Here is a 13,188-nt window from a genome sequence, read left to right on the forward strand (position 1 = left end):
GATAAACATCCCGAATCCCAAATTATAATATTTTTAAAAAAAGGTTAAAACCAATGTTTTAAATAACAAAAACAAATCTAAAACTGGACATTTTCAAATAATAAAAGTAAACTGAAAGGTGCAAACCCATACTGGAAGCCGACTGAAACTAAACTAAAGTGAAAATAACAAAATTCAAAATGCAAAACTATAATAACTTTTTTTGGGCAAATTGATATATGATGGATCAAAATCAGCATGTTGTATCCACTGTGTCGTATATTTTCTGTTGATACATAAAACGTACGCTGTGCCAGTTTATGTTATGATGTATCGCTCTCATTCCTCTCGTCTGTCCATCACCTTTTCTTCAGAGCAGCGCATCATAGTATAAAAAGCCTGGGTGGTGTAGTGGGTGCACGCCACTTTTTGCAGGGCATTGTGGGATGTTTAGAGTGCTTGCTACATATAATTCACAAGGGTGTATACAGAGGGGGGGCGTGGGGTGGCACCAACCACTTCTGAAATGTGACTGATGATTAAACTCTTTTGACGTATATACATATATTACGGAATGCTTTATTCACATTACATTAAAACTCACTACATTAGATTTTTTTTGAAAAAGTTATGCTGATTTGAATATTTGATTTGATTTGAATGAGTGGGGAAACCCTTGTAGGCAAGCACAGCGGTAAGATGTTTCTTGTAGTTTGTTACCAGCTTTACACAAATCTCATTGTCATGATGAAAGACTCATCTTCAGTGTTCTCCATGAGGGGAGAAGATCCTCATCCAGGATTTTTTGGTACATGGTCCCATTCATTACCAATAGTGTTCTTTGCAACTGTCTCCCAACTGCCATCAGATCTTTAACAAGCTCCTCTGGCTGGGTAGTCACTCAATGACATGCAAATAGACTTCTATCAAATGATTTTATTCCCCCCTGTATATAGAGTGGCTGTGCCTCAGGATGTAGAGAAGGTTAGTGGGTTGACCCTTGGTTCCTCTGAACCGGAACTGTGTATTGGTGTGTGTGAGTCAGTTAGACGAGGTGAACATTGAATGAAAAAGCTGTGGTTAGAATGAGGCTTATAGTAAAAAGTGCTTCAGAGCAGAATATTTCTGTTCTAATTCACTACAATGAGCAGTTGTTAAAGCAGTAGGTGTTAAAATACCTGACGTTAGTTTGAACACGAAGCAGCCAAAGTGATAGCATGATGGTTTATATAAGAACAGTTTTATGTTTTATCTAACACACCCATCTATTGCTGTCTCCTTCTGCCCTCTCTCTCTGCCGTTGACCTCCTTCTTTTCTCCTTTCATTATACAAACTGCTGTACAAACTGCTTGTCAGGATATAATTTTTCAGAAAAAATTATTCTTGTAAGTTTATTTTCGTGCTACTTTGATGGGCCATCAGTTGGTATATGGCACGTTGAGTAATGTGATCCAGTTTGTGCTACCACATTTAAACAAAAAAAAACAATGGAAACGCCCCTGGCAGGCAGACTTTTTTTTTTTGCCTCGTCCCACCTTGCAGCTTTTCCTGGAAAAGGTAATCTTCCATAGACATAGACGATCTTCGGCACAAAGTAGGCGTTCAGATTCTCCCTCCCTCCGTGGGTCAGCGTGGGCGGCCCCGTGTGGCAGGAGCAGAGCGAAACACGACACCCCGCCAAAGGAAGGGGGGCAGAGAGAGAGCACGAAGTGTCTGAGTGAGTGGAAAAAGTCTGAGGGAAGGAGAAAGAACAGGAGTCGGTACTTTTGTTCGCCTCTGAAGCGCCGCTGTTGGACTGTCGCTGAGGATGAGGAGGGTGATGATGATGGTGAGGAGGAGGAATCGACCATGCGACATGGCTGCAACAAACGGGATGAACGTTTAGACTCGTCACATTCCGTTGCTCCAGCTCTGAGCAGCACGGCTCCTCCAAACTTTGACCTGCGCCATTCAGACCCTGGCGGCTGGATTTCCCCCCCTCCTGAGACTCGGGGCAACTTTTCCGCACCAGAACCCCCGCAAGTGAAAGACAAATACTCCGGCGCAAAAGTTTCTGGGCAGGCGTAGATGTGTCGCGTTATACCGCTAAACTCCATGCGAAGTTTGCGGCTGGTTTTCAAGTTGAAAGCGGAGCCCGTAATCGGCGCAGGCTCCTTCTAACAAGCCGCCTGTGAGAACAACACCGGAGGAAGGAGTGGGGGTGTCGCTGCTAACTTCGCTAGCTAACTTTGCTAAGGGCTAGCCAACAAACACTCAAAAGTTGACGGGGAAAGTGAGCGAAGCGGCTGCGGCTCACCGAAGACGACCACAAAGATGAAAACCCCGGCGGACACGGGTGAGTGAGCACCCAAACACTTTGTAATAGTAATAAAAAACTTTTATCACCCGCTACTGTTCTTCAAATGAAAACAACAGCGCTTAGCCTCGGCGGCTAAGGCTGGTTAGCACGCTAACAAACTCTCCGCTCCAGGGAAAGTGTGACAAAATTATGGCGCTAGAGAGAATCCATCCGAGCCTCTTGTTATTGTTTTTAATAACCCCAGAAAGACTCTCACTCATGACCGTTTTGTTTACACGTCTAAGAGGATCCAACCATCCCCAAATGAGCTATTTGAAAACTTAAAACATTTAAGGTAAAATGAAGATGAGAGATTTACAGTAAGAGTTAGCCTAATTTTCCGGATAAGTGGTGAGGAGTCGGGGTCAGCGCCGAGGTTCACCGTAACAAGAGCTCTGCATTTGGTTTATTGTTGATGCCACAATGCACCCAGTTTCAAATTTAATGAGTTAGTTTGACTACACGGGTCATTAACACTGCATGCATTGGCACTGATAGCCATGCAGCACCTAGCCTGGAAGAGGTTCCCAACGGTAATTATAAGTTTGTTTATCTGCATTGTTGTGGAGGAAAGACACCACCTCGTTGTGGTTGGTGGGCCACATGCAGCCCAGTTTGATCTCCGGGTCCAGACCAGTAATACCGCATAGTAACCTATATTTTAAAGAAACACCCCTTCAGATTTTTCTCTTTTTATGTGTAAGAAATGGAAATGTTGACCTTCACCACAGTCGAGGTTTGGGGGGGAGACCCCTTACCACACAACTAAAATTAACAGAACATATTTCTGATCAATTTTCTGGGTTATCTATAACAAAGGAAAAACATCACATCACAATGGAAACAAAAAAAATCACATGTAGTTTTCGAATTAAATAACAATGTTGTTTTATATATCTATGTGATTCAAACAGTTGGTCTACATTTAGAAATACTTTCTACACACTTTCACTCCTGTGAACAGTGAATTTTCACACTCTACAGTGGGCCAAATTGAGCCCTTTTGCTGGGCTGGTGTTGCCCCCTGGGCCACATGTTTTGACCCATCATGCTCCCGCAGAGCAGTGCTAAGAAAATAAAGCCACTTTGAATTGAAATGTGTTTGACGCCACTGAAATTGAGAAGGGGAATTTCTGTGTAGAGCCATTTAAAATCCAAAGCTTACTGAGCTTTGACCAGACTTTAACTTCAAGGAAGTGATGAAATGCAAACTACTAACCAGGTGTTTTGATTGTTTTAAGCCGAAGCCAGCCCACATTTCCACTTATCACTAGATCAAAGCTTGAAGAGGAATGTGAAGAGTGACTACATGATTGGATTGGGAACTTAACTAAGGGTTCAACTGATAAGGGTGACCAGATCCAGACACAGTAAATGTGGGGTAGAGAGAATGTGTGTGAGGGACAATCTGATAAGCCTAAGTAAAGAAACAACACAAAAAACATTGCTGGTAACAGGTTTGGCATTAAGAAATGTCTCTTCAGATTTCTCATCATAGCACAAGACAAAACTGAAATGAATAGGTCAGCCTGCAGATCAGGAAGTTGCTTCCGGTGACCAATCTAGCGTCGTCAGTTAGGATTGGGCCGATATATTCGATTTGAATATTGGATTGTTGCATATCTAGACCACGCAACTCTTTCAGCCACACATTTCAGTCTAGTTTTAGTCTTTATTTGTTAGGGATCCTTCACAAAACGTCAATCTCATAAGAGATAAGATTGCTTATACCAGCTAATTTCCCAGGTGCACATGATATAACGTAAACTAAAATATCAATGCTGTGTGAGACATTGTTTTAATGTGTGGGATTGAGAGGACATTATTTTTACTTATTTTTAAAGTGGGACACCTGGTCACCCTACATAGAAATGAGGTGATTGTTAGCTGAGATATTTTAACTGTCCTGGTTAGTGCTGCATATTTTTGTGTCATTGTTTAGTTTAATGTGCTCTGTGTTTCCTGCAGGGCACTTTGAAAGTAAACCTGTCTGACCCCCTGACACGTGAGAATTTGATCCGGTGCGGTTAACACCTTTGCTGGGACTTTAAATGGAGTTTAACCCAGAAATCTCAGGCCCTGCTATTTGAAATTCCTTTCATTTTTCTTCGACATGTTTAGTTTCAGCGAGATTATTATGATTTTCCATTCACAGGTTATGATTTTCTTCCATTGTGCATTTAGGTGCTCTTAAACTCAGTTTAGTCAAAAGTGCTTTGTGGTAATCGAGGGCAGGCGTGGATCCAGCTCCCATAATAGATGTTTGAGTGGGGAATGCCTCACCACAACACAACATCATAATTAGAAATACGACTTTCAGATCTCTTTGTTCCCCCAGATAACTCTTGGATCACAGAGTTATGAATAACGTGAACATTTTTTCCCAGCGGGTGCTCTTTAGCTATATGGATCTGAACATCGTGCTGAAATAAGTTTATGTAATCACAATGAGCAGCCAGTCCACTGCACAAAATACTCAACAGGTGCAAGAAATGTATTTTTTGGTGCTGAAATTAAAAGTCTTAAACAGTGACCACTTTATTTTTAGAGCAGCATATGTGGCCTATTTCAGATGTCTGAACATTGTAGCCCTCTCTAAAGACTTTAATTATCCAGAGGATCAGATTACCGAAGCTACATTGCATTTCCTTTTATTTCAAAAGAAGTGGATCAACGACTGTTCAAACCATTCAGCAAAAAGATAGCTACCTTTGTCTGTTTTCTGAATGATTTATTGATTTGGCTCTGCTGATAAGATTGCAAACAGCTTAAAGCAGTTCACGCTGGTTGATGGACTTGTTTTTAAGTTCCTGTTCTTCGGCATTTATGGTCTGATTCATGCTGACTTCCTTTAGTTTCTAGGGATTGGAGTAAAGCTGGTGAATCGTGGGTTTAAATGACACTGTCTGTAGCATTTGCATTGTTATATGATGTAGGTCATTTTAGTCTAAAGGCCTTTTTTTGTGAGGAGGAAAGAGGGTGTAGTACAATGGGTTTAAGTACCAGAGCACACCTATACAGTTGTTTCCTGTCTGAAGAACCTAGACATACCTGTAAATAAAGTCTGAGCTTCAGTTGTATGCGTTCTCCCCATTGCTGTGTGTCAGCCTTTAGGGTTATCATGCATTAATTTGACTTTTATCACAGAAAGCCTGAACTTTGTTGCCTTTTTTTTTTTTTTAAACTTTCTTAAAAATTACATTCTTGGTATTGGAAATAGTTTTCACCTGCATGAAACAAAACAGTAAGAACACTTTGACTACAAAGCACTTGTTATATATAAAAACCAATCTTCAGGACTTTAAAAACACCAGAGCATTTTTAGCCCATCCTTTTTTCCCTCAAGTCTAGAAACTCTTGTTTCATGTCTTTCATGATGTTTTCCATTGAAGTCATGGAAAAGTGATTTAGATTTTTTAAATCGTTCACTTCTCAGTGCTCTACCTACATTCTTCCTCCCTCGTATTTACGCGTACATCCCTTTTCCATTAGTACCTACTCTGATCGGCTTGGTGCAACTCTACTAATTTTCCAGTACGATTGAGTACCACCCAACATACGTGGGGTCATTATAGCATGCGTCCAGAAGTCCCATAGCGCCATTTGTATGTGAATGAACAAAATGACAATGGAGGACATTGAGGCAATGGTATACCTTTTGCTTGGTCTAAGGCTTTTTGTCACACTCGGCGACGACAGTGTTGGTTGTTTGTAAGCCTTTTCGCTCATTGCCGGGTTTCAGAAATGGCGGTTTTGAATTTTGTGGTGGAGATGCTCTCATGACTAGTCTGTTGACGTCACGTTTTCGGATCACCTCAGATGCGAGTAGGTACTAGTGGAAAAGGATGTTTTAATATTATCTAATAAATGTCTTCAAGTTCTTGAGAAATTGTCTCAAATTCACTGAGTCATTTAAAGGTGCTGGTAACTTTCAGGGTAGAACGTTTTCTTGATGTGTTAGTTAGGTGGTGTGCTTAATAAGTCAAAGCGCTTTAAATGTCAGTATGACAGCTTTGACTTTTGAATTTTGCTTTATTGGTTTTCTTGCATGAAATATGATTCACTGATGATTGAATTTTAACCAGATCACTATTATTTCTTCATCTTGAGTGGGGACTAAGTGGTACAGCATCATTCTAGCACACTTCTGTACCAATGAAGGAGACCCATGCCAATATTAAAGGCCCCAGATGGGAGCCATGATCTATATATAAATGTATACATGGGCCAACCTCCACTCTCTTCCTATCAGGAAGTCTGAAGTCTGGCCCCACCAGCACCAGCTCCAATTTTCCGCTTGTGTTACTCGTTATATCAACAACACGCCACATTTGAGACGTCACAGCTGTAGACAGCGAGGACCAGCAGGCCAGCACGCTTTGTTGCACACTCTTATGTGTATATGTGTAGTGAAAGGAGCCATACATGAGCAATTAGCTGGTGTTAAGTCTGGTAAGGGCAGGGCTTCTGTTTATGACTGAGTGTATTTGTGTTTGCGTGTGTGTATATGTGCCCACATGTCTGTCACTCTGCGGCCATACCTGACATTAATGTGGTCACAACAAAGTGAGTGTTTGACTTTAACCAGCGTGTCCAAATTGCCCTTGAGGAAGACCATTTGGTTGTGGGCAGTTGACTCAGCTCGTTGTAATTACAGGAAGAACAACTTAGACATTTTTTATGCAGATTGAAATAGCTCTAATAACACTGGTTAGACCGGAGCTAATGAACCACAGGCTCATTTTGCTTTAAAAAAAATGATGCCGTTAGTTTCCTTTGGGAAGGACTCTGTCGTGTTACTGTCTCACCATTATACTGAATTATACTATTGGCACCAGCACAATTACTGGCGGCACAATTGCACTACAAGTTGAGGCTCAGTTGTTTGTCTCGGGGAAAGTTTGAAAAGAGGAGCTGGCGGCTGATGTATAGCGACGCCGTGGTGCACTTTGAGTTTTAAGACGCCCTGTCTCTGTGGGATTCGTCAGAGGCCGCGCTAGACATTGTATGTCATTTTGACAGACAGGGTCATAAACTTGAATGCTTCTATGGTGAAACGTTTGCAAGAGCATATAGTGAAAAATCCACATACCTTTTTACCTTTTAAAAAACAACAGAGTCTGCAGCTCTGAGATTCACTCTGTTGACCTGTCAAAGACTCATGTTACTGCTTAACTGTAAGAAATCAGACAATCTTTGATGTGTTCTGAGCATTTGAATGATTTAATGTTGTGGTAGAGGCACCATTGGTGCTTTAATTAACTAAATTACAGCCAACTTTCAGACGTCTTTGTCACCGTTTTTAAGAAAGGAAAAAAAAATCTCAGTGAATGAGATTTCTGATTTCTGTCACTTACTCCTCGTCCACTGCAGTGTGCTTCAGCTGAAAGAAGTAAGGCACATGGTTTTACGTGGGTGAACCTGTGGAAGGATTTTTAACAGTTGCCTACAGTTGCATTAGTCCTTGGATCACCAAGCGTCTCTCACTTATGGCAGCGTGTGAAGGAAGTGTCAGCTGGCTCTTTGCTTCAGCTCTCTGTCCATCTCCCCTATGTTTCCTGTGCAAGTTTCCCAAGGATCACAAGGCCACAGCAAACTGGGGCCTTTTTGTTTTTTTGCCCCTCTCAGAATAAACCCATTTCACCCATTTCACTGTTAAATAATTGCAAGTGATTTCTGCCTGACTTGCAAAGACTTCCTCTTGTGTGACTGATATCGGGCAATAAACTGGATGCCAGTCTCTCCTGTGGATACTAAATAAAAGCAGAATATGTTTTGGAGAGAAATGGCATTGCAAAAAAACCCCCCAAAACATAAATACTGGTGTGACAGGATGTACCTTTCTCTCATTTTTCCTCCCATTATGTGGTTACTATGAGTGATCGGGTCGCCCTTTGAGTCGACCTGATCACATTCCTGATTACTGCTGAGCCAAGCCTGGGCAAGCAGACCCTGGAAAAACCACAGCGGAGTGACGTCAACATTTCTCTGGTGTGCTGTCAAGAGGCAGCTCAGGTCAGCTTTGCTGTGATCATCTCTCGATGTTACGGCGGGCCTCTTTTCCTGGAGGTGTGTATGTACAGTGGCTTTAGTGACCCATACAAAGCGTAGATAATAGACAACAGGTTGCTCGAGCTGGGACATGCTGGCCAAACAAACACAGAACGCTCAAACACAGGAAAACCTGACAGTCTGAGAGATGAGCGTTGACAGACATCCATGCCTGAAATAAATTTTTATTGTCCTATTACCTCAGGTTGTGTTTGACTATGCCATTGCTGTACTTTCTGCTCTTTCTGTCTTTGCTTTAGTGGATTTTTTTCCTCTTGTCTCCATGGTTGCACTGTTTGTTTTCCTGTCCTGTATTTTACAAATCAAGCAGCTCATTTAAGCATTTTAAGTTTAAACTGCAAATGCATTCGAGCCTTAAACTTGTCTTTGGACATATTGCCTTAATGATGGTAACGTTACCTGTCAGTTATCTGTGGACCCGCTCTTTTTCCTTGATAGTTCAAGTAGAGTTACATTTTTAGCTAGTATCCCTCCAAGTGCACATCTTTGAAGCTTGTCTCTGTATGAGAGCGAGAATTTCTGGTACAGCAGAGAGCCTCACAGAAAAAGCATGCCAGGTGTCATCCAGGTCAGATGTCAGTCCACCCCTGCAGCACTGCTGGTGCAAACTTTGGTCTGAACGTTATGAGATCTCTGTAATTGTGGGGATTTACTTCATCGTAAATGCAGGGTTCGATTAAATTTTGTGCAGTAGCTGCAATCCCAAAACGAAATTCCAGCCCTGAGTGGTGAATAAATTGTGGCTGTATCGATCATTTTTATGATTACGGATGTATACATGAGAGAAAACAAGACAAAACAACATCAATCAATATATTGGTCTGCATATTCTTATAGATTTTTTTATGTGTCTCAGCAACCAGGCTTAAAGTTTTAGGTTTTTAATTGCTTTGCCTAAGGGCTCGGTGATGGTTGTTGTGTAACAGCTTAATCTATCGTCTAAAAGCCTTATCTATTCTCTTGTACTGTGAAGCCATTTAGGAATCAACAATTTGTAATGTTGCGCTATAAAGGTGACTTTTTTTTTTTTTTATAAACGCTGATAATTTTCATTCTTTTTTTAAACTTCATGTGGACCTCCTTTGATTCCTCCTCCTGCAGGTAATGAGCTCCCACAGTTCCCATGCGATTTCTAACAGCACCTGTAGTTCGGTGCTCGAACTTGTAAAGTGCAGCTGTGGGCTGTACATGCTGGCAGGAAAGCTATAACAATCAAGCAAACACATTTCCTGTGGAGATGAATAAATGATTGTTGCACCACCGGGGCTGTTCTGTATTATGTTTTATTGAGGCTACTGACGGAGAAGAAATTGTTCTCTTCTCTTCAGTGATACATTTCTTCCTCCATGTGTGGGTTTTTTTTAACCTTTTTAAACTGGTGTGATTTGAAAGACCCTTCTGTTCTGTGATGGAGAGGCTGATGCTAATATCTGACATATATGTTGAAATTTTATTTGGCTGACTTGTTTTTTCCTTGTCTGATGCTGTTGTTATATTAAAAATATCTTGAGGTGACGCCACAGCATGTTTAGTGGTTGCTGGGAATTGTAAAATGGAGCCCTCCACCAATTATTTTTCCTGACAGTTTTAAGCTTCATGTGAAATTGTAACCTTAGAAAAACACTGAAGTGTTGTCCTATTAATATTAATATCAGAATTTCAGTCAGTGATTGCCACAGACTAGCTTTAATTGGTATATTAACTTAACACCCACAAAGTCGCCAGTGACCCATCTAAGGTTTCCAGTTTAGTTGCTATCCACCTTGTTTTTTTTCCCAATTGCATTAACAGTATAACAGATGAGCGTTGTCACATCACCCGCTGGTTTTGAACTCTACATTATAAATCGTCAGTGTTCAAATTTTGGCTCCAGATATATATTTTTAAGTCACAAAGAATAATATGTTGAAGAAAGGGTTGAGTTATGAGCTATCAACTATCCATCCAGACCAAAACTATCTTTTATAGAAGTTCGTAAACATGCTTGAATAGTGAAAAGTTCAACATTTCAAAATGTGGATCTGTGGGGATTGATTCATGTTAGGAGTCGACCTCCTGTAGCCACTGGATGAACTGATGTTTTTTGACCTTTTTTTTCCCCCTTCACTGGGAAAGAGATGATGTCACTGTTGTGGAAATCTTTGATATCGTTTAACTATTCTCAAGATATTCTAGTCCTGCCATCGGTCAGAGGGACTCTAACTACACCTAACAGACCTTCATGTGGCAGCAGTGCTAGGTCTTCTCTGGAGATCCGCTGCAGCCTAGAAAGTCTATCTAACCAGAACCTGGCTCATCTGTTACTACACAAAGCTCATCAAGGCTTCAGAGCAGATGCCTGCTGTTCAATATAGTGGAGTTGAGACCATCCACAAAGTGAGGGGGGAAAAAAAAGCATGGCTACACCTTTTGCTTTCATGTGTCCCCTGCTTCCATCAAAAACAGTCTCATTCAGTGAGTTATGGAGCTTTCATCACTAACCTGACTTAGACAAGGTGCATGCTTCTCCTGATTTATCAGTGCACATTTGTACAGATAGTATCACATGTTGCTCAAAAGAATGCGCTCATCTCTCAGTCAGCCTCAGTAACCGTAAGCATTTATGATCGAGTGAGTTTGTGTTGCCTCCTTGACAGCTGACCCCCAGTGGGGCAGATGAAAAGACGAAGCAGGTCAAGTGGAACCAACGATTCACTTCACCGAGCAGATAAGAAAGAGTTCTGTAGCAGGACAGCTATCGCTGGAGCACCTGACAGGATACAAGCTTTCCGGCTTCACTCATGTTCTCACACACGCCCGTGAATCTCTTTTGCATAAACTTGAAAACATGCATATATTCTTTTGACATTTTATATACTTTCATTTTGTTTCGCTGTGTGGGTCATTATTCCATAATTAGGCTTCTCATATTTAGAGTTAAAATTTCCACAGTTCAGTAATTTAATTTTTTTTTAATGTTTCTACACCAACTATTTTAAACTAATGTGAATCAGCTGTGCCGTTGCTAAAATAGGTCATTTTAGAGGCTAATCAGTATTTGCAACTAGTTACCAAATGAAAAGCTGATTTCTTTTATATATTTATAGCAGTGATATGACTATTTATCTATAGAAGTGCAGACAAATCATTTTCCCTTGAAGGTATTTTGGAGACTGAGAAAGACAGAAGGTGAGGAGGTAGGGATGTGTTTTGTCAGTGGTTGTTTTGGCTGGAGTCATTTCGACTTAAAGAGGTGTGGAGAGTCATGCCGTGTGTTATGGCTATCATCTGTGGTTCGTGGAGAATGAGAGGTGGTTGGGGGGGAGGAATGGGAGGCTTCCCTGGCTGGTTTGGTGTCATTTATGGCCAGAGGGATAGAGGTAGGTCTGCTTTCTGTACACCGTACAAAGGATAAGGGGACAGACTAGGTGTGGTCCTGTATAATACTGCCAGCATTACCCGTGCCAGTAAAATAGTTACAACCAAGTTGGTGTTGGAGCAAAAATGTCCACCAGATGCCATCTGTTTTTAGGGAGTCTGTTTTAACAAAGACGCATGGTTAGAGGTAGCTTGGCAGGTTATGTTCAAGCAATTAGAGTGACCTACAGTGGGTGGCAACATCTATTATTTTACAATAAAGTGGGAGCATTGACATGTATTAAATCCAGCAGTGGCATTCACTGGAAAGGAGCTGTGGTGCCAGCGGAAAGTCTAGAGTAAGGAAAAAAAAGAGAAAAGAATCGGTGCTAATTTATAAAGCAGTTGTCAAATGATGTAAAATAAATGAGACACTTTTTCAGACCACCTTAAGAGCCACTGAGGGGAAAACTCTGCAACAGGTTGCAGTGAGGAAAGAGCTCCATCTGGTTTTGTGGTGTTTGGACTTTGGGTTGATGCAGGCCAGACTTTTCCTGCCCCCTGCCCCTGCTGGTATAGCACCTGATTTTTTTTCTCCCTTATCCCACACTGCCTGATTTACAGTGTGACCTATACAGCTTCAGTACTAATCTTATTCATATTCTCACCAATATAAACCCTGGTACTTTTCCCAGTGCTAATCCTACAAACCGGGCTTGTTGGATATGTTTATTAAAAACACCTCTAAAACTCCCGAGTTCTTGTGTGGTGCTTTGCTGAGGTCATTACAGAGGAGCCAGACATTGATTCAAACAGCTGTGCGTGGCTCGAACCTCAGAGGTTTGGCACACCCACAAATCAACTATTCAAGACCTCAAGAAAGGGACACTTCTTACTCACACCGCTCAGCAAATGTGGTCTCTTTAAGTTTCTGACCACCCCTGAATGCATCACTAGTATGTTTGCATTCACAGGTTTTTTGCAGGCATTTGAAGAAATTTAGAAAACTGAGCAAAAATGGTAGAATTTGCAAGCAAGACAGCCTTCTACATGCAGCTCTGTTTCTCTCTTTAAAGTGCATTTTATAGTATTAGCAGCACATTGCACAGTCTTGTGTTAAGAGCTGAGACTCTTTGTCATAACTGTGTTCAGACCAGCAAACTTTTGTGTGTAGACACCCCCGAAGCACCATTGTAAGTACCCTGATCATGCTGAAGGATTATTGGGGATGCTTTGTCTGATGATCTTAAAAACATGTTGTCTTTTAATACACAAAAGTAACAGAGTCAGCATCACAAAATAGTTGTTTTGAGATGCACATGCACCTTCTACAAGAGTGCATGTGCATAGCAAAAAGACAGTGTGGCTGTAGTCTTTATAGTAAACACAGAAATCATTACTTGTAAAAGAGTCACTGTGTTCAGATTAATTAAATCCCAAGCTAAGAAGCATCTGAGCTGGC

General features: G+C 41.3%; 1 protein-coding gene across 2 annotated transcripts in view; it reads left to right on the top strand.

Annotated features, from left to right (window-relative positions):
- erf (Ets2 repressor factor) overlaps window positions 1-13,188 on the top strand; it is a 71,890-nt gene that overhangs the window by 24,269 nt on the left and 34,433 nt on the right. Inside the window, exon 1 of one of the 2 annotated variants that reach the window (XM_085148449.1) lies at window positions 1,580-2,315. The exons of the other annotated variant lie outside the window; for it this stretch is intronic. Coding sequence (XP_085004575.1) covers window positions 2,294-2,315 — 22 coding nt within the window. The 5' untranslated portion in view covers window positions 1,580-2,293. Of the gene's footprint in view, window positions 1-1,579; window positions 2,316-13,188 lie in introns of those variants that run through there. 2 annotated transcript variants of the gene reach the window in all.

Source organism: Neolamprologus multifasciatus, chromosome 22, assembly GCF_963576455.1.
Source record: "Neolamprologus multifasciatus chromosome 22, fNeoMul1.2, whole genome shotgun sequence".
Taxonomy (NCBI): Eukaryota; Metazoa; Chordata; class Actinopteri; order Cichliformes; family Cichlidae; genus Neolamprologus; species Neolamprologus multifasciatus.